The 22,042-nt window shown below is 38.9% G+C and overlaps 2 protein-coding genes across 2 annotated transcripts; both read left to right on the plus strand.

The window, feature by feature from the left end:
• The first annotated feature begins 3,516 nt into the window (after window positions 1-3,516).
• map3k7cl (map3k7 C-terminal like) lies at window positions 3,517-15,212 on the plus strand. Its single transcript, XM_037687372.1, has 5 exons — window positions 3,517-3,624; window positions 4,670-4,751; window positions 7,377-7,435; window positions 7,692-7,807; window positions 14,871-15,212. The coding sequence occupies exons 2-5, from the start codon at window positions 4,676-4,678 to the stop codon at window positions 15,049-15,051; spliced, it is 432 nt and encodes a 143-aa protein (XP_037543300.1). The 5' UTR covers window positions 3,517-3,624; window positions 4,670-4,675; the 3' UTR covers window positions 15,052-15,212.
• A 1,396-nt stretch (window positions 15,213-16,608) lies between these two features.
• Window positions 16,609-20,216, plus strand: bach1b (BTB and CNC homology 1, basic leucine zipper transcription factor 1 b). Its single transcript, XM_037688309.1, has 5 exons — window positions 16,609-16,640; window positions 16,743-16,985; window positions 17,290-18,720; window positions 19,606-19,812; window positions 19,896-20,216. Exons 2-5 carry the CDS (start codon window positions 16,743-16,745, stop codon window positions 20,214-20,216), a joined length of 2,202 nt encoding a protein of 733 aa, XP_037544237.1. The 5' UTR covers window positions 16,609-16,640.
• The last annotated feature ends 1,826 nt before the right edge of the window (window positions 20,217-22,042 follow it).

Genomic DNA, 22,042 nt, shown 5'->3' on the forward strand with positions numbered 1-22,042 from the left:
TTATTTATTTTTTTATTTATAAAAAGAACATCATTTATTTAAGCTCGTCAACTTTAGTTTGTAAACCACTCCACAGGCCTGCCAACTGTACAAACAACTACAGAGAAATACATTCACAATATGACTGAAGCAGTAAAAATATTGCCAGACATTTCAGTCTGTCCCATCTGTCACAATGAAATGAAATGAAGAGTCCCTGAGGGTGATAAGGCAGGTCTGTGTCACCAGCCTGTCAACAAAGACAAATGAGGAGGAGGACTTTTAGAAGTGCAGAGCATCTTTTAACTCTCTGTGTCTGTTCCTCGTTCTGTGTGGCTTTTCTTCCACTTTCCACCACATGAAGGCTTAACTGTAAATGATTCAGTGTGACTGCTGTCATCTGCTGGCATACATGTGTAGTGCACCTTTGAAATATAGAAATTTATCCTGATGCTCAATAATCATCTGGATGGATTCTTCTTTGTTGAAACATCTCGTCTTCTATCCAAAAAGACTTCTTCATTCTGGAGTAGTGAAGTCTGATGACTGAAGAAGTCTTTTGGATAAAAGAAGAAACATTTCAACAAAGAAGAACCCATCCAGAATATCATTTATTTAAGCTCGTCAACTGAGAACCTGACTCAACCTTGTTAGATAGACATACTCACTTAATTCTTCAAATCAAACTAAACAAAAAGTCAATTGTCTGTTTTATGATAATTTTATAAAATGCCATACCATTTCCTAAAGGAAATGTACAGGTTAAGCACAAATGAGAGTGATCGTCACAGGAATATGGTGACGTTTGTGACTGAGTTCCAAAGCACAAGTGCGTCTTCAGATAATCTCCAGAAATCAAATTAAATGCAAAACTGATTGCTAATGACTTTTTTAAAATATTGTTGTTACTGTTGGAGAAATTCTCTTGTTCTCTGGCGTTAATTACAGTACTTATAAGAACCACTCTCACTGGAAGATTTTAAGGGAAGGGAAGTCTGATGACAAAATTAGTTCTCTGCATTTAACCCAACACACCTGGGATACATCCAGGTGGAGCAGTGGGCAGCTATTAAAGCTGAACACCCGGGGAGCAATTAGGGATTAGATGTCTTGTGCAGAGACACCACGACATGTTCATTCATTCATTCAATCTTTATTTAGACAGGTAAATCTCATTGAGCCCCGAGGACTCATTTACAATTCATGAGGGAACAGCTGGGAGACAAACTGTGACTTTCTGCAAGTCAGTTGTAAATCGGCTGCCCTAACTCTACCCCAGCTCAGCCCCACAGCAAACCAGCATTTATTGAACCAGCATTTCAATTCAGTTTATTTCTATAGCTCCAAGTCACAACAGAAGTCATCTCAGGGCACTGAACAGAAACATACATAAAAATAATAATTTAAAACTATCTGAGGAGCAGACTGCTTTAAATTTAACTCATTTATTGAAAAGGGTTGGGTTTTTGGATTAGAGCAAGACGCCAGACAGAAAGAATGTTGTAAAAAGTTTATTGTCAAACGGCTGCTGGTGGCAGTAATATGGGCCCAATCTTCTCATGCAGGTGAGGTGAGGGTCACCTGTTGGAGCTGGGAAGGATGACGTTACCGTCACTGGGTTAAACGCAGCTGAAGAACAGGGCTGAGATTGACGTGATCCAAAGGGAAGTCCAGAGGCTAGAACCAGGCATGGAGGTGGGGGTCATATACAGGGTGTCAGAGATCCAATAATTAATTCAAAAGGGTGATCCATGAGTCGTAGTCGTTGGGTTAGAAGAGGAGGTCAGTAATGTGGTCAGAAAGATGATACAATAAGAGGCAAGGAGCAGGCAAGTTGGGTTTCCAGAAGACAGGTGTGAGGTTGAGACATGATCAGATAGATCTGTGACAAGAACGCTGGACATCTACTTCCACAAAGGGTTTGATAATCTGGCGGAGCTTGGGTGACAAGCGCTCTTAAGTAGTGTATGGAACAGATACAGGACATGAGCATGATTGAGCTGAGGTGCAGAGTGGGAGTGGCAGAGTGGCAGAGCTTGGGAGCAGAGCATGACCAGGCAGAAAACATGACATTTGTAACAACTGCATTCAGGACATGTTACATACATAGATAAATGAATGCATATGTATGAGGACATTGTCACAGAATCAGCCACGAACCACATTATTTGTTTGCTTTTATAGTCCTCTCAGTTCAGAGTTCAACATAGCTCAGGGGTGTCCTTGAAGTCAGCTTCAGTCCTTTTACCAAGCACTCTACTCAAACGTATGGTTCATGGGCAGAGATAAGATAGCGTTTTGGGAGACGGTTCAGCTTGTTATAGACTTCTTGTTCTCATGGCAGAGGGGAAGAGCGTTCTCAGCAATAAAAAAAATCCATAATCTTTGACCAAAAATTCCATGTCAGTTACTAAGACTAAGCTGAGAAGTTTAAGAACCATTGTAGTATAAGGCTTATCTCTACAGTCACAGTATGCCACTGGGTTTTGGTAGAATAATTCCTCCCTTGCAGGTCATATCCATTCAAAATCTAACTGTGTATCTTTTCAACAGCTGCAGGAGTGGATACGCTTCTGATTAAACTGCTGTTTGCATTAAGCTGTTGGATCATTAGGTTACATTACCAAAAGATGCCTGTTTTGTGTAAACTTATTGTCAGTTGTTTGAAATGCATTGGCCTTGTTTCAACAGCGGTGTGATTAAAATGGGATCCTTTTTGACTTTGTGGAGGCTTTAGAAAGCTCGTTAGAATGAAGTCACCACTCAAAAACAGCACTAGGTCACAGATGTCAGAGGTTTAGGTTCCACCTGTCACCTCAGAAGTGCTCTATTGTTGTCACTGACACTCAATTTTGAGCCCTCTGTTTCTAATTTTATGAAATTGACCATGTAAAAAAAATGCAGGCTAGGTGTATTTAAGATGCATTTGCCATGGTTAATATTAGGCACAAGTCCTGCTAGAATGGAGTGGTTTAGGATTAAATATTTGATTGCAAAATTCATTTGCAATGTTGCAAAATTTCGACAGTGTGTCCATCATCCTCTCATTGTTCATGAGTATTCATCAGCATGCAATTGAAAAGGTATTGCTTATTTCCCATGTGGATGTCAAGGGCCTCTGGACCGAGGCCTCTAAATGTTTTCATCTAACAAGAACAAACTTGCGGTGTTCATTCTGAGTAACTGCCTCATTGCACAGCTATTGCACAGCAGAGAACCATCCCCGCGGTGTGACTGTGTCACTCAAAACAGAGTTGCAGCTATGGGCATTTTTTCGGGCTAAAGTCATGTAATCTGAGACATTTAATTGGGCCCGTGGCCGCCTCAGGGGGACGGAGAGCAGCAGCATTCTCCCCTGATCGCCTTCATGCGCCCTCTCACCGCGTGGCTGCAGTCTGTGGAGGACAAATGCAAGTCAACCTAATCTGCTGGAGTCTGAATTTGCTGCAATCACTGAAGTAGATATCTTTACTCAAGCTGGAAAACATTTAAATTACCTACAAGAAAAGACTAAAAGTATCCAGATACTCTGGAGGAGACTCATGTCATCTTAGTTGGATCTGCGGCACTTCTAAAGACCGGGTCCCGAGGAGACACTGAAAGACCCCCTAGGTCGTACGATCCAGCTTGGATTTGGACTTTACTGTGAGGAATTTTCTAATCCGGCTTCTGGTAACAATGACATGTTGGCATAGATGAATGCTTTTCACATCTCCAGTGCGTGTGGTAAATGTTTTGCACATAATTCTTCTTCACACTGCTCATTGTGCGTTTACAGTGCATGCTACAGGACAATATTCACTTCAGTATTGTCATATTTTAATGCATGCTCTTAATGTACATAAAAAAAATCAACAATTTCTCCTAGAGATAAGTGATTTTTATTACATAATGTTCTTATTTGTGTGTAGAAGGTCGTTGCATGAGGGTTAAAGCAGACAAATGTCCAGATATAAAAAGCCTCCACCTCAGCTGAAAGGGGGGCAAGTAAAAGCCAGTCAGTCAGAGCTCTCTAATTATTTAATCCCACAGCAACTCTAAATGCATAATGAAACTTGTGGCTGCATGAGTAGTTAGTGTATTTATAAGACGACCTCCGTGGAAGTGCAACACCTGCTGAGTTCACGATTATAACGTCTCTTGCTGGTTTAAAAAAGCATAAATGTAAATGATTGGGGGGAAGAAAAATTAAATGGTACATTGGAAAATACTTTTAGTTTAGTTGTTTGGACTTATAATGAAACTGAGAAACTGTTGTAACTCAGAAAAAATGATTGTCATCTTGTGCAAAGCACAAAACAAACTGGATAAAAGCATAAATGGCAAATAAACAAAATTTATGAATTAAGTAGAAAAAGCACAACTAATGCACAATGTAAGAAAGATTCAATGAAACAATGACTTTAAAGTCCCTAACATATCCATCCACAGCCTTTCTGGTTGGATTTTAAGACTAAATAAAAGTGCAAAACACAGAGCAAAAGTTTGCTTTGGGTGTTGAGAAATAAAAAAAAGTATGTTGTGAAATGTGACCAAGAATGCGTTTAGTTAGGTTTATCTTTCTATTTAAAGTTATATTAGAGTACAATTTGAGCAGCATTTATTTTTCATGACAATCGACTCAAGAACAGTAAAATCTAATTTAACGGAACTGATTCATTGAAGTTTCTGTTCTTTTGCCCTCGTGAAGGGATAAATGATCACCTCAACCAGAAGATTGTCTCCGGATAAATCTGAAGTTAGAATCGCCTTTAGCCTTGATGACACGCCAGGTAAACACACGTGCACATACAGTACATAATGTGCACTAACACACACACACACTTGTTTGTCTTACTATCTTTACGGGGGCTTTGCATTGACTTCCATTCATTTTTCATTCATTTTTATAGCCTAACCCTGACCCTTAGACTAAACCTAACCATTACCAGGTTTATAACTCTAAACCTAACCCCTAACCCAACAACGACACTTGAACCTTATGGGAACCGGGCTTTGGTCCTCACAAAGAGCAGCTGGTCCTCACAAAGTAGTATGAGCGAGAGAGAGAGAGAAACCAAAATACCTCCACGAACAAATCCCAGCATTCCTCTGTGTTCCAGGACCTACAGAAATGATGCTAACAATGTATTTTGAGTTTAGCTGCAGCCATCACTCAGCTGATGATTTATGGCCAGATGAAGTCTGCTCTCAGAGCACTTCCACTATGTGTGGAACATGTGTACGACATTCTTCCTACCAAAACACACTAGGCACAACCTGGCAAGCCTGTGGCCTTATTCCATTACATGAAAGAATACTGAACAGACAATAATGTTGTCCCCCCCCCCCCCACCCCCCCACCCCCACACACACACACACACACAAACCATCAGCTTGCTGCTGCACATTGTGCAATGCACTTTACTTCTTCTTTTAAACCAAAAACATGTTCCTATTTTTATGCTTTTACATCATTTTTATGTTTTTCGTTGGTTTATTGTGCACACTGACTAACTTAAAACATTTTTTTTTTGTATCTTGTATTTAGTTTTGATTTAATCTTGCCATTATTTCCCCCACCTAAATCTTTATTTGTTCCTTGAATTTGCACAGCCTGAGTGTAAAACAGTGGCTCGGGATACTTTTTAGCAGGATTTGGAACTGTATAACTACACATGCGAGAAACAAAGTATCTTGGATGTTGCTATGATTGATGTTAGGAGGAGGACGGGGCGTGCCAAAGAGACCATCTTAGCACCAACATAACTGGTTTGTTCCACTTCGGAGTAAGCTGTTGGTAGAAGAATCAGTTTTGTGTTGTGCGTTTCCTTGACTGATGAAGCCTTCTGGATGGAAGATGAAACGTTTCAGCACAAAAAAGAAACTGTCCAGATGACCTGACTGAAAATTGTTGGATATGATCGATGTTATCTTGAAACTGAGCCGATAAAGCTAAATAAAGCAGAACACTAGCAAAAGGCTCACGGAAATGGAAAACTAGCTAAACGTAGCAAAATGCTAACTAGAAGCTAAAAGTAGCAGAACAATGGTGAGCAAGTACGCTGAAGCAGATATAAAATAACAATTTTGAATGAGTTGAAAGTATATTTTCAAGGTGAATTCATTTTAAAACACGTTAAATCTTTTGAAAACTATAAACATTACATTTACCTATAGTTATGATTTAGCAAAGTATGCAGAAACAGTCAGACTGCAAAAATGTGCACAGAAAAAAAAAACCTAGATAACAATAGTGTGCATGCTGAAACTGCATTCTTGCAATAAAAACAGTTGCTTTCATCCCCCCCTCCTTAATGTACATATACCTAGAGAAGTAGAGGCCACTGGTCAGGATGTGTTTTGGCAGTGGGGTCAGGCACTGGGACAGCAGCTGCAGCTTTGCACTTGCAGAGTCAGGTTTCCCCTATAATACAGTGTTGCTGCCTGATTCACTGCTCAGCCTTAAGAACACTGGCCTGATTTGTTAAGCAGTTAGCACTTCCAGCTCTTCTCTACCTATTTCTGATCACCTCCTGTCATTTTCTGAGAACAATAACAAAAAGAGGTATAGCACAACCCTCAAAGGTGCCTCTGAGATTATGCCCAGTATTGCTAATATATGTCCTTTTGGTCTTTGGTTACAGTTTCAGGGCTGCTTGCTCAATCTAAAATCAAGTCTGGATATTCCCTTTTGTGCTGTTGTTTCTATAAACTTGTGAATGCCAACTGGGTAAAAAGAGCTGTGCTCCATCTGGGGATCATCCTTTCAGCCCTCCGTGACTTCATGCCTGGCATAGTTTTAAGCTCACAACACTGTGTCAGTCCTAAGCACGAGAACTGTATTTATTCCACATCATAATTGGTCCCGCATCCAAAGACCTGCCACGCTAATTCTCCTGCTTTCATTTCAGGATTCTCCACCTTCTGTCAGCTGGTTCATGTGATATTTTCCATACCAAACACAAAAATAGCTGCCAATGAGTCTATTTTACAAATATTAAGCTAAAACTTGGTGTAGTGGTAGCAGAGAGTCACCCCTAAGACATACTTCACATGCTAAACAACATCTCTAAACATCATCTAAAAAAACATTGGTATGCAAGCTGGCAAGTGACATGCATTACATTGCAAAATGCTTCTTTAACTATATAAAGTTTTTAATATGAGAGCATGCTGCACTGCTGCTCAACGATCTGTGCTTTGCCCTTTGACCTGTGCACAAAGAATGGGTTTTCGTCCTTATTTTGTTGCTGTGTGTAATTTTAACACTAGATGTCACTGACGTTCCACGCTGCATTTTTGGTGTCATTAAATCCATTTGTGTGTATAATTGTATTCACAACAAATTGACAATCAATTATTGTTTTTTTTCCCCTTCAATTAATCAGGTTTAAATAAATTATGTGTTTCATTAGATGTCAAAGATGTGGAGGACCTTTCACATACCTTCCCGGATCTTGAACAACGTTTACAGGTAGTCCACCACTTAACCATGCTTTGACCCATTAAAGGTTGCAAGGTTCCAACAGCAAGAGATACAGTTTTCTAGTACTCTTAGAGAGAGCCAGAGTATCAAATCCATGAAAGTGCAGAGTGACTATGAAGTACAACTATTTTGGATTCGTCTCATGAATGAACATGTGATATTATTTGCTTAGCTTTGTTCAGCACCTTGAAAAAACATTATTTAAATGCATCCATTTGATGTTTCTGTCTCTGACTCTCTGCAGCCAGTGCTGCCTTGCATGTCTCTGAAGGAGAGCGTCCAGGTGTACAAGGAACACTGTAGGATGGCGAGGGAGTTCCACCAGGTCAAACATGAGATCGCTGTCCTCGAGGATTGCAAGTAAAACTCAAAAGCAATAACTTTATTTATAATTATACTGTTGTATATATTCCTGTTTCACGCGACTGAAAGGCAAAGGATGCGTCTGTCTGTCACCAAAATATCTTACAAACTAATTAATTAATTTTATGAACTTTTCAGAAAATAACTATTGAGTATACATCTTTAACTAATTATCCTTTAGGATTAACTTAATTCAAGATGGCTGCTACAACCAACAAATCCTAAAAAAAAAAAAATCACTAAAATATCTATAACTCGATGTATTACAGACCTACGATTTGATGAAGTAGTTGCTGAGACTGTTCCTCAATACATACCATGAGCAGTGACAGCACAAGATGTTTGTTCAAACGTTTGCCATTACCTACTTGAAGTTAACCCTGTCTGTTGGTCAGAAGAAAAATATTTCACAAACCAATGGATGATTGGTAATGTAACATTTAGGACAGTTTTATTCGCTGTACATCTACAGCTGATTTACTCATGGAGCCAGTCCTGTCCAGGATGACAGCCACAATTATTTCACAGACACTTTGCTACAATTTGGTGTGGGAGCAGCCAAGAGTCATCCACATCACAGTCAAAACTTTAGCATTAATGAATAGTGTCAACCCCAATTGGTTTTCAGCTTAACATCTTATAACCCACAGGTTAGACTTTACCGAAACCTTCAGGAAATATTCCTTGGATGTACTGTAGATTAAAAAAAAAAGGGTTGTATGCTCAGTCATCCCAGTAGATAACAACAAAAAAGGTTAAATTGCGTCATCTGGACCAGTTTCTTAAGTGAGAAACGTTTCATCCTCCATCCAGAGGTCTTCCTCAGTCTATAGCCTGCCAACCAGATCTGTCCCATAGGTAAACTTCAGTGATGTGTTTCAAGCCAAACTCCTGTTGGAATATTAAAAGTAGGCTTTTAACATGTGTAGACAGAGCACACCCATTCTAAACAATAAATCATCATTAACAACAATCACATGTTTTAGGCCAGATGGACACCTTGCTACTCACAGAAACAGCCTGAGGACAACCAGAACACAGCAGTGAAGGCTACTTATGGGACAGATCTGGTTGGCAGGCCGCAGACTGACAAAGTCCTCTGGATGGGGGACGAAATGTTTCTCACTTAAAGAAACTGGTCCAGATGACACAATTGAACCTTTTATCTTGTTATCTACCTGTATGATTGAGCTTACAACATTTTTTCTGAATCACTTTGGCCTTGGTTGTCCTCAGGCTGTTTCTGTGAGTAGCAAGTTGTCCATCTGACCTAAAACATTTGATTGTTGTACATGATGTCTGATTGTTTTGGATGGGTGTGCCCTGTTTGCATGTGTTAAAAGCCTGCCTCTGATTCTCCAACAGGAAGTTGGCTTTAAGTTGAAATACAACAGTAAAGGCTACCTATGGGACAGATCTGGTTGGCAGGACATAGACTGAGGAAGACCTCTGGATGGAGGATGAAACGTTTCTCACTTAAAGAAACTGATCCAGATGACACGATTGAACCTTTTTGTTACTGTAGAGCAATGATTTGGAAGTTCATTTAATATTAAAATCCCCCCTAATGGCATGAAGAATATTAGGCTTGGGGCAGCACGGTGGCGCAACTGGTAGAGCTGCTGCCTCTCAGCGAGCAGGTCCCTGGTTCAAACCCCGGTCCAGGGGCCTTTCTGGGTGGAGTTTGCATGTTCTCTCGGTGCATGCGTGGGTTTTCTCCGGGTACTCCGGTTTCCTCCCACAGTCCAAAAACATGCATGTTAGGCTGATTGGTAACTCTAAATTGTCCATAGGTGTGAGTGAGAGAGTGAATGGTTGTTTGTCTCGTTTGTCTCTATGTGGCCCTGTGATGAACTTGCGACCCGTCCAGGGTGTACCCCGCCCCTCGCACAGTGATTGCTGGACATGGGCACCAGCGACCCCCGTGACCCAAAATGGAATAAGCGGGTAAAGAAAATGGATGGATGGATGGATATTAGGCTTTGCATGTAGTGTGGCTGCCCGCCAACAAAGTTGATCTCCATATCATGTGCCACTGTGAGTGTCTTTAACAGAAGACCAGAGGAGAACAAAGTCATAGCTTAAGGTGCCTTATAAGTGCAAGCAATGACATAATTTGTCAAACTTCAGGGTATTTTAGATTTAAATGTCCACCAGAAGGCGCTTTAAGCTTTTAGTGCATAATCTACAAGTGCTGCGTAACATCAGATTTAATAGTTTCTTTCTTAGACTCTAAATTAGTATTAACTTGTGCAACACACCAAAATGTGAATGTGAATGACACCTTCTTGGCTTAACTCTGGACTAACTCTTGGAAACAATATTTTCACCAGGGTTAATGTTTGACTCATCTGTGCAATCTTTATCAGGGTCATCTTGTCGAGTCTTATTGTACACAATTTAACTGTGTACGCTCACATATAAACAGAGTTGTATGACATTGTCCTCTGTGTCCTGAGCAGCTGCAGGTAGTTTTGTCATTGGGGGGTATTTTTCAAGGCTCCAACACACACACACACACACCATCACACACGCACACACATACACAGACAGCCTACACTACATCAAAGTTTCTAAATAGAGAACAGCAGGAAGAATGTGATGCCATGATCGTGGCCTTGGATTAAAATAAAAAACATGATGAGTCAGGCTGCTTCACATTACTGGTTCTTCTAGCTAAGATCCACCTACACACAGAAAGACAGACACGTGAAACACAACACACAAACAGAAGCAGCACAACACACTGACTGAGAACACTGTAGAAGATTTTTCCGATTAAAAAAAAAGCTTATTTTTAATAAAAGCTGAAACTGTTGCTGTTGGTCATAACCATTTATATTTAAATAATTCCTTACTTCTGTCATTTTCCACACAAAGAAATGTTGAAAGATTAGCTCTCTACTCAAAGAAAAGTGATATTTCTAAATGTTTTCTGCTTTTATCTATCTGGAGACAGGAACAATGAAGGATTTAAGTTTTCACTACATAAAGTTTGCCAAAGTGAAGTATTGTGTATAATTTTTTTAAAGACCTTGAACAACAACTAATGTAATCCAGTTGAATTACATTTTTATCACCATTTACAGAAAGGTGAAAGTGGAATGAAAATGTTTTTGTCACTCTACATGTGCTTGTCTGTACTGATGGCAAAATGTTTCATAAAGCACCAAATAGATGTTAAAGAAACTTTCAAATATGAATCATTAACTTCTGTGGTGAAGGCTGCACAGAAATCTGTTGGAATCAGTCTCCCCACCATCACAGACATCTACACCTCCAGATGCAGGAAGAGGGCCACCTGCATCATGAAGGACCCCACCCACCCAGCACACACACTTTTTGCCCCACTCCCCTCAGGAAGGAGGTTAAGGAGCATTAAGTGTAGAACCACTAGACTGAGGAACAGCTTCTACCCTGAGGCTGTTAGACTCATGAATCTCTAACTAGAATAATCACTGTGTAAAACCATATCATGTTGCTGCTGATCTGTTTCATGTTGCTGCTGATCTGTTTCAATGTTGATGTGTTCATGCGTGCACATCTGCTCACAGACTCATGTTCATGTTTGTGCTGATGTTCAATGTTTTATGTTATGAGTGCTTAGTGTATATTTAGTTGATGTTTTTCTTAGTTCATATCTTAGATGTTATTACTGTTTTTCTTATACATTTTATTGTTGGATGTAACTGGGACCCTGTGTACATAATTTCGCTCCACCACATGTACCACATGAGGTGCGAATGACAATAAAGAAACTCTGACTCTGACTCTGATTAAGTTGACTTCTACAACTGCTTACCTGTTGTACCTAATTCAATAAAAAAATGGCCGCCACAACAAACTTACCTTGATGTTACCAAAAATGCTCAGATATTGAGTGAGAAATTATTGTGCTTTAGCAAAGCGTCATCCCAAACACATAATTTGAACACAACACACTGCCCAACATAGTTGCTTGAAACCTTGGTATTAATTTTTGGAGTCAACCATGTGTGCCTGTAAGCAAAATATCTCATAAATCACTAAACAGATTCAATTGAAAAATCCCAGAAGCTTATTAACGGTTGTGCATTTAACTTTAACAATAAGATTAACTTTTAGATTTATATAACTCAAGATGGTCACTGTCGCAGTAAACAATAAATGAATTAATCGCATGCTAAATGAAAATTATTGACCTCATTTTCATTTATCGGCTTTATCGTTTCTTCGTGTCTCTCTTTCTACTGAAGACACTGGATGAAAAAAAGCTCAACTCCGGTGCTCTTCACTGACTCCTCCCTTTCTCTTTTCTCTGTAAAATTTGTTTTAACTGTCCAAAATCGTGTTTTTGAATCGTTAAAAGCAGCTAAGCTGAGAAGCTAAGCTACGAGCTAAGCTAACAGGCCGACCTCAAAAAATAAACTCCGTCTTGTTGAAGCTTCAAAACTCACGGCTGCCTTCGTGTAAAAAGTTGTTTTTCTCTGCAAAAAGAAGCTGAGAACTTGTTTACTGATTTTTTTTTCTTAAAAGCTTTGTGTGAAAAATGCTATGCTAAAGAGCTCAAATCACACTGAGCATCTGCCATTTTGAGAATTGAAGAAGAGGAAAGAGAGAGAGAGCCCATGTCACGTCAAGGGGCCTCCCTCCATTTTTCTTAGAGACACGCTGCTCGTGCCCTCACTATCCATCCTTCGGTTCAAATAGTCTTATACTGCCATCTGGTGGTCAAAAGAGGTACTACACTCAAAACAAATTAACCAACATTTCTTCTTAAATTTAAAAATAATTACTAATTATTGTCAAATTTCAAACAATATTATCATTTATCGCAATCATTTCGGAGACAATTAATCACCCAGCAAAATTTTGTTGTGACAGGTCACCACAAAAATTGCTATATATCAGTGAATTATACAGTCATTGTGCTAAAATTTGGTATGGTAGTAGCTGAGTCAATTACAACATGCATGTCAAGCTCTAAAAAACCAAGGAAGATCACGCAAGATATTACAATATTCTCATATTGCACATAATGTTATTTTTATGGTTTAATCAAAATGGTTATGACTCCGTCATTTCATAACAAGATGATTTTAGTCTTACAGTCAGTCATAAAAGATGGTCAATATGCATTCCTCCAGGAAATGCTCATTATTTAATTTAAAACAAGTGGTCCCTGGAGACAACAACAACAACAACAAAAAAAAAAATCCACACTTCTGTTTAAAGTGCTGTTTTTATTAAAGAAAGTAAATTTTTTCCTAGAAGGTTTATGAGCATTACTTTATGTCTAAATATGTTTTTAAACAAATCTTTACTGGGTTTTAAATATTCCCCGTGTGACTAAAAAATGCACTCACTTTCGCACACCTACATGCATGCACATGCACATATATTAGCTTATTTGTAACTCCAGAAAAAACCAGACGGCATTAAAGTATTGAACATTAAATAGCTGTTATATCCAGCAATCTGGGGTTGTGAAAACAGCAGTAATTTACAACTTAAAGCAACGTGCAACCTTAAAACAATTTATTGTGAATTAAGGCATCACAGTAAGTGAATAGTCAAAACCGAAAGCAAAAGGATAATTTGTGGTTAATGTTGAGCCGGCTCAATCATCAGTGTTTTGATTATTTGGAATTTTTTTGTGTGTAAAACAATCAAACGTTATCTAAAAAAGTTAAATCTGGTCCTCTGGACATTCAAAAAAAACACCAAAACAAAGCAAAACAACAAAAAATGTAGAAACGTTTCGTCTCTCGTCCAAGAGACTTCTTCAGTCTGAGGTGCTGTATTCAGCTCAGTCTTTTAAATAGCACCTTCTCAGAGTGGATCAAACGTTATGTCCAAATGTCTCCTGCTTGGTTTTCTTACTCACAGAAACTTTAATGCACTAACTGCCTCAACAGGATTTCAAAAGTTTAATACAAATATTTTCAGGACATTTTGGTTTTTTAAGTGTAAGTCATTTATGTTTTTAAACAGAGTAGGGAATGAGAGGGACACTTACAGATAATATGTCTTTTAAATTCCACATGCAACACAATCGTTATTTCCTTTCTGGGAGATGCTGCTGGTCCATGACTTAACATCACACTAGCCGAAACATTCTCAAACATATGACCACATGATGCACATGCATGAAAATAAATGCAAATACCTCTAAAATCAGGACTGTAAAATAAAATTAGTTCTTTTTTTTCTAGATAAACCATCATTTTAAGGTAAGTTTCACTTCATCTGGATATTTGAAGAGGTACCGTAGCTTAAATCTTTTGAATTAAATTATTCTCATACAAACATCAGCAGCTAGCTGTAGCATTTCCCATGCAATCTTGGACAGTTCCAACAGGAATTTAATATTTCTACCAGAACAACAATATGGTAAAAAAATTGAATGCAGGGTAAACATTTAAAAAATAAACTATTTTCATGAACATTTTGACAATTTGAGATATAAGAGTTTTTCTTTCTTTTTTTTTTTTTAATGCTGCCAACAAGTTTTGTTCTTAGTTTGTTCTTAGTCATTTTTGTCCACCTTGTCTCAGTGTGTGATTGAGTGGTTGGAGGAGCATGCCTGACATGCCAATTAGTTTAAAATGTGAACTAATTTGTAGTTTTAAAGATCATTTTAAACAGAAATAAACATTAAGTGCAAAAAAAGACAGCAAGGTAGTTTAAGATCGTAACAGGATGGAAGATCAGGACCTTTTGTTAACCTTCAGCATCAACACATTTGATTCCTGTTTAATTTGTAAATAGTCTTCTAAATCTGTATTTTTGTTCTTCTTACATAGTGTATTATTATGTTACTCTGCAGATTTTAGCTTTGTGGGCCTCTGGTGACCATCATTGTTAATCCACATCTATATTTAAAGGGAATCTGCACATTTCAACAAACACCTTCACGCTCCAAAATGTGTGAATGATCATCTGGAAAATGTACCTCCTTTAAACAGAAACCCTTTCTTTGATTGCTCTAAATAAAACAAAGCACAAAATGTATCCTGAAACAGTTTACTAATACATACAAAAAACATGTTTTGAACATTTGCTTTCCTCATTCATTTAGACGTAAGCTGCTGGCAGAGCGGGTTGAGGATGAGAAGGTTGCCATGGAAATCGTCCGCCTGGAAGAGGAGTTTCGACGCCTGACAGAAGAGAACCGCGCTTTGGTGATGGTTCACAGAGAGCGCACTCAGCAGCTGGACAGACTCTGCCGGACTGATCGAACAAGGCAAGACTCCTTATGACCTCTGACCTCTCCAAACCAGAGACCACCAGACTTCCAGGTGACACTAGGCCAGCCACCAGAAATAAAAGAGCCCTCTGTACAGTGTGAATCAGCTAATTACACATAAAGGAGCTGTGTTTGTTCATAGTCTGATTCATTTCATGAGCCACTGACTTGTGAACGCTTATTATGACATGATGCTGTTTTCTGGGTGCTGTTCTGTTGGGAACCTTGCCCAAAGTTTCTGCTCAGATTTGCCTTACATGTGGGTTCAGTGACCTGATTTTCCTAACTCAGTCTCAGGTCAAATCTTTTAACCTGGGGGAGCCCAAGATGGTGCTATATGGTCCCAAAGTTGTATTTTAAGAAGTGCTGAAAGGATATTCAAAACAGCGTCAGAGATGTAGTAACTATAATTGTTTAAAATGAATGAGAATACAGAAGTGTGATGATCTGTTTCACAATATCTGCTGCAAAACAACACTGGAATAGTTGTATATTATTATTAGTAGTAGTATTAGTAGTAGTAGTAGTACTGATAATATTTTTGGATTAGGGGTGTTTGTTGTGTTGTGTTGACCTGTAGACAGGGAAGTATACAACAAGATCAGCTTATTGTCCTCTTCTAATAATAAAATGGCATTTTATTGTAACCGCATCACTTCCTTAGTTTCATTTCTCTGAGTCAACACTGTTTGGTTGAGGTCTCTGTTGGCCTTACACAGAAAAAGGAAATAGATAATGGTTTTTTTTTAACATCCATTTTAGTTCATTCTGGAATTATGAAACCATCACCTGATTGGCCAGTTTGACCAGCTTCCTTCTTCCAAATCATGTGACTCAGGCAACTTAATTTAGTAATGCTTTTTTTTTTCCAGCTTATTCTGTTAAACCTGCTTTACTTTTAATGGAAGCATATCTTTGTGCCACATTTATTTTACATAAAGTGGCATTTGTCGTTCTTTTTATGAATCAAACGTCATAAGCTATAACACAGTTGACGTAACTTTGGGAATTTAAGCAACACGACTAATGATACATTTTAAACTGCACAATAACACAACTTCCTGCAACATGTCAATGCAAAATGTTGACCTTTTTACACGTTCTCCAAAATCTCTATTTGCCCAGATAAATACTGACTACTCAAAATTAAAGACATAAACAAGAGCCAACATTATGCTTAAACACACACTTTAAAGCCCCCGCCTTTACCTTAATTCCTTCTAATGTGTGTAGAAGGGATTTCCCTGGAAAAAGCCTGTTAGTTTACCAGACAGATCCAAGGGTGGGATTGGACAGGATTGTAAAAAAAACTGCTTACTCATCCTTTCTCAGTCAGAGTGCATGAGTCAGCGCTGCTTTGTTACACCCATGGTTGTTACAACACATACACAGTCTCTCTGAATGCCTGCCCTCCCCTCTCAGATGCACTCGCAGGCCATATGACTGAGTCAAGCTCAATTTTTAGTTTGTAGCTTAGTTGAGATAAGACTTTCTGAGAAACAGCCCGGTTGGACAGCATTCCATTAAGCAACATCTATGTCCAAAGGCAGCAGGAACTTTCCTTGACACTCAAGGAGACGTGAGCAAAGTCAGCTTTGTAAGGTAGGAACATTTTTGTTTTATAAGCTAAAAGTATATTTGTATTATTTGTGACAGAAAGGGGTTGTTTAACAGGTGGGTGTGAATGTTTTTGTGTGCGCATAGATGGCTCAGATGTCTGCCCCGAGGTCGTCTGTGTTTACGTTCGAGTCCACAGTACATTCCTCTCATGTGCTGCAGTGGCTGGACGAGCAGCGATGCCGAGACTCGCTGTGCGATGTTACCGTGGTGGTGGAGACCCAGAGTTTCCGAGCCCACCGCTCAGTCCTCGCCTCCTGCAGCGAGTACTTTGCCCAAAGGACCTCTTCCCTCACGCAGCACAGTGCAATCATCACCCTGCCAGAAGAGGTGAGACGTTGCCTCACGATGGAGAGTAGCTATGCACAAGCTTTGCTTCCTCACAACCACTCTTGTGTTGGAAAATGAAGTGAGAACAGTAACTACCGGTACAAAGTTAATTTCCTGAGCAACAAGTGCTGAGACAAGTGGTGTTTTTATGTTACTGGTCAACCATCTGCTTGTAAACTCCCATAATTCACACAACTAACTAAATTAAACATTCTGAACACTTAATATAATGAATATAGTCACCGTGAGCCAAAGAACATGATTTAAAAAAGTGCTCATGTGTCTCGTTTGTCATTTTTAACAGGTGACAGTTGTTGGCTTTGAGCCCTTGCTGAAATTTGCCTACACCTCTAAGCTACATTTTGGGAAAGAAGACGTGTTAGAAATCCAAAACTCGGCCTCCATTCTTGGCTTTAGAGACCTAGACGAGGCATGTTTTGACTTCCTCCTACCAAGGTTCTTTTCCAGTAACAAAGACTCTTGTCCTTTTGTGAGAAAGACCTGTTGTAAAAAGACATGCAAGAGGCGATTATCCGTGGAAAATGGAGGCACAGTCCCTGAAGAAGTGCTGTTGAATGACAAAGAAGTAAAACCAGTTGCTGACTCATCATCTCGGCAGGACGTGACTAGGGACTGCAGCAAATCAGTGAGCAAGAAAACAGGAACTCTTAAAAATGCAAAGTCTCTTGGGACAGCAGTTGAAGACATAGATGGTATTTTCCAACAGTGTCCAAAGTATCGCAAGTTCCAGCAAGCCTGCCAGAAGGAACTCATCACTGAGAAAAGTCCAACTGGTCCGGTGAAGACGGTGATTGAAGATGGCTGCTTCGTCTCTTGCTTTCCGTGTCCCAGCAGCGCACAGTGTAAAATCAAAGTGGCAGTCTTTGGAAATTCAAAGTCTGACAAAACGATAAAAGAAGATGCCAGAGAAGCACAAGAAACTGAGGTTCATTCAATACCATCGGAGACTTATGGCGCCACATGGGGTGCTGATAGTGATATGAAAAACACACTTGAAAGAGGGGAAAAAATGAATGAATACGCATCAGAGAACAATGTTAAAAAGATGATGGAGCAAACCTCTGGAATAAGCTCTTCAGATACTCTTAGTGTCAATATAGTTGCCTTAGAACCAAACCCAAAGTTGGCTGAGAATCCATTAGAGGTATTATCACCATGTTGCCCTTTGAGCAACTTCAGTGATGGCCATACTATCTATAGGTCACTGGGGAATGAGACGATTGTCAACATTACAGAAACCCAGGAAGCAAGAAACTCTGGTGCAGCAGATCCAGGTTCTGATAATCAAAAGGAGCCATTAGGAGCTGAAGGGGAAAAGACACATAGTGTCTGCCAAGATGGAGGAAATGGAAGCCAAACAGGCAACATGGAAAGAGTAGCCATTATCGCTGAAAAACTCAGAGAAAGAAACACTTCTTGGCACAACTTCCAGGACCTTGAGGTGCAATGTTCCACTGATACTGTTGGTGAATGGGAGCAGAGCCCATCTTTAGAGTATCCAAACCTTCTGGACAACTTCCGTTCCACAAAAAACAGCTGCCCCTTTTTCCTGGATACGGAGCAAGGGAGCTGCTCGTTAATGGCAGCGGGGATGTCTGAGTGTGAAGTGGGTTCTCAGTCAGGTGTGTCATCTTTGAACTCAGGGGAGGATGGAGACTCGGAGACAGAAACAGAGGGGGACTGTGAGTTCATCACAAGAGAAAGAGCCAGACAGGTGAGAACATCAACTATGAAGTAAATCTTTTTTGTTTGTTTTGTTTTGTTAGCTCTACAATCTTCAATTAATAAACAGAAAAAAGACAATCTTCAAAAAGGCACTTACACATCCACTATCTCAATATGTTTCTTTTAAGTAAGAGTTACATAGACACATTTTATCAGACAAATGAGAATCTGCATTCATGTAAAGTAAATTTGCCAAAGTTAAATATTCACCTGGTGGAGATATGTCTGCTCAGTGGTTCAGAGTCCAATTCAGTCAAAATTCACAGCTCAGCTTGTTGAGTTAGTTATGATGGCTCAAAGCACAGCCTCAGAAATCTATTGTGTTTTATCCAAGTTTGTGTTCTGTTGGATTAGTGCAAAACAGCAGATAAAGGGCAGAGCTAAGGTCATTTTATAGGTAAGAAACCCATTTAATTTAATTTAACTCAGCGAGTTACAACCTTTTACAGATTTATGTCGCACAATTAAACTGGTGAGAGGACCTTTCCTGCTGCACATTTGCACTTTCTTAAAGTTAATAATTGCCAGCTTGTTGGGAAAAAGTTAACTTTTGGCGGTTCACAAATTTCCATACATTCACAGGATACTTATACACAATTCAGTTTCAATTCAGATCATTTAGATAGTTACTGAATTTTGTTTTAATAAATTATCTCCTTAGAATAATTTAAATGACATTGTGAACTGCACAAATATTCATGCAAAAAAAGCAAATATCACACATAATTTGCATTCATAAAGGAGGTGGGTGTGTATTAAACCACATTACTAAGATCTTGACATTAGACCAGTGAAACTCGCCAAGTCTTTATGCAGTTGCTTTCCCTCTCATGCTGTTCGCATAACCTTCATTTCCTGCTGCTAATTTCTTCAGGTGCAGTTGCCGTACCCAGTGAACTGGATAGTGAATCTGAGTCGAAATGACTTCCAGCATCTACTGAAGCAGCATGCCTTTACACGAGAACAGCTCGATTTTGTCCACGACATGAGGCGGCGCAGCAAAAACCGCCTGGCGGCTCAACGCTGCCGCAAGAGAAAACTAGACTGCATATTTGACCTGCAGTGTGAAATCAACAAGCTCGTAAGTACTTTTGCATTGTTTCATCTGAGCAAAGATTTTTCTTCTTTTTAATGCTTGCACTAATCCCACTGGGTTTGTTACAGAAAACTGAAAAGGAGAACTTGATCATGGAGAAGAACCAGCTGAGTCAGATGAAGTCGAAAACTTGCCACAGTGTCAGCACCTTGTGTCAGCGGGTCTGCAGAGAAGCAAATCTGCAACCAGATCAGCTGCAGGTGTTAACCAAATACATCTCCTCAGACTGCCCTCTGACCTCTTTCTTCCCCCACTTAGATGCACTTCTGTCCCAACATGGATTCCCACTTCATCCATCTCTCTTGCCATGTTCTGCAGGTCTTGTCACCTCCAAAGCAGATCCATCTGGTTCAAACAAAGACACAATGACAGGACAATATGCACTGTAGTTCTGCAGCCGAACTCAAGCTGCTTGAGGTTGTATTGACTAAAAACTGTGCTGTGCTCTTTATCATTCAGTGTACAAGTACTTTAAGATTTGTTCCAGCCCAAGTGTGCCTGAGTATAATACTTGTTATTGTACGGAGACAATGCATTTACAAGATTACTGTAAATAACAAATTCTTCATTCATTTTTTCCAACTTGCATTTTTCTTGACTCAGAAAAAAAAAATGCAAATACAATAATTTATTTATCATGGCAAAGCAATCGTTTTATTTTTTTTGCCTAAAATAATTTTCTAACAGGTTTCTGCAGTAATTGTTTTTCACCTGATTAATTGATTGAAGAGAAAAACAACTCAGTGTGCATGCAGATAATAGTTGACTCCTTGCCTTAAGATTTTTGTGAACTTTAATAATCAATCAAAGGTAAATCTACTTTTTGTTTGTAAATGTTACCTCAGGATTACCAAAAACTTTACAACCATATACTTTTATTAGGCTTGGTATAGTGTTTGATACAGCTCAGGCATAAAAAGGGGAATACATTGTTGTGCAGACAGTGGTGGTTTTGTTTTAATCCATGTATACATTTAGCACCAAAACTACACAGCTTAATGAAAAGACTTGACATTGTGTGCCATGTTTACCTTACGGACTGTTTGACTCTCAGTTTTCTGGTTGTCATTGTGGTTTTTGTGCTTCAGCTAACCAAAATGACAGAGCTCTTTTTTTAAGAACACAAATCTTTCGAAGCTATGACTCACCTAAACCGACCTCATAAATCTACCTTCATTCCAGTTTCTAAAATGTGAAAAAGACTCCAAAAGATTAGCTTTTTGCCAAGATTTCAGGGAAAAAGTCTTCCCTTTTTGTGTCGTTTTGAAGATTTCTGTTTCTGTTTCAACTGCCTAGGTACATGTAAATGTATGCAGAACTCACTGATTATGTTGAACAGACTTACATTTCTGTTTTGTTGCTCCCTGCTCCTGAAATTTATTTCTGTATGCTTCAGGCATTCCAATCATAGCTTTATAACCTGTCCTATGATTTATGCGATCAACATTTGCTGTCAACTTTGTACATGATTATTTTCACTTGTAAAAGTCATCCCATAAGATCACAAAGTTTTTGTATTTCATATGAATGATGTTGTTGTGAACAGGCTCAAACCTTCATTGTTTACACACATATATATATATATATATATATATATATATATATATATATATATATATATATAAATACACCGTAGTTTGAGTTTTTATTCTTATGAGAAAATGACAGTACATAAACTTTTAGTACTTGATTGTAACTATACTTGTCACCCTCTAGTGGTTGAGTGATGAGTATCCTGTACTCACTAACAACTAAACTTCAAAGTAGTACTGTACACTATAAACTACTCCATAAAAATGCATCACCCACATACTATATCCCTAAAAATACTTTATTATACTACACCACAAATGGTTTTCTCCTCCAGTTCTATTCTTTCCTCCCAATGTTTATGCAGAATGTCTTGGTCAGAAATGAACAAAAATTAAAAGACAAAAGAAAAACAAAAAGAGGAACGCTCATAAACATTGACCCAAACAAACAATTATGAAATTACTCAACGTTTGTGGCCTCCAGAAGTGATGACATCATGGTTGAACAGAACCACTTTGAACCATAATCAGATGTAAATAATATGAGTCAGTGCTCAAGATGAGTGATTACTAAAATGTCTTCCAAGGATTTATCCTTTAAACTGGATTCAGGATTTAATTTAGCTATTCAACTTCCTCCAGAGTTTTTGTGTCTTTCAAGTTTACTCTGAAGTTGTGTTTAA

Source organism: Nematolebias whitei, chromosome 14, assembly GCF_014905685.2.
Source record: "Nematolebias whitei isolate Nwh7 chromosome 14, NemWhi1, whole genome shotgun sequence".
Taxonomy (NCBI): Eukaryota; Metazoa; Chordata; class Actinopteri; order Cyprinodontiformes; family Rivulidae; genus Nematolebias; species Nematolebias whitei.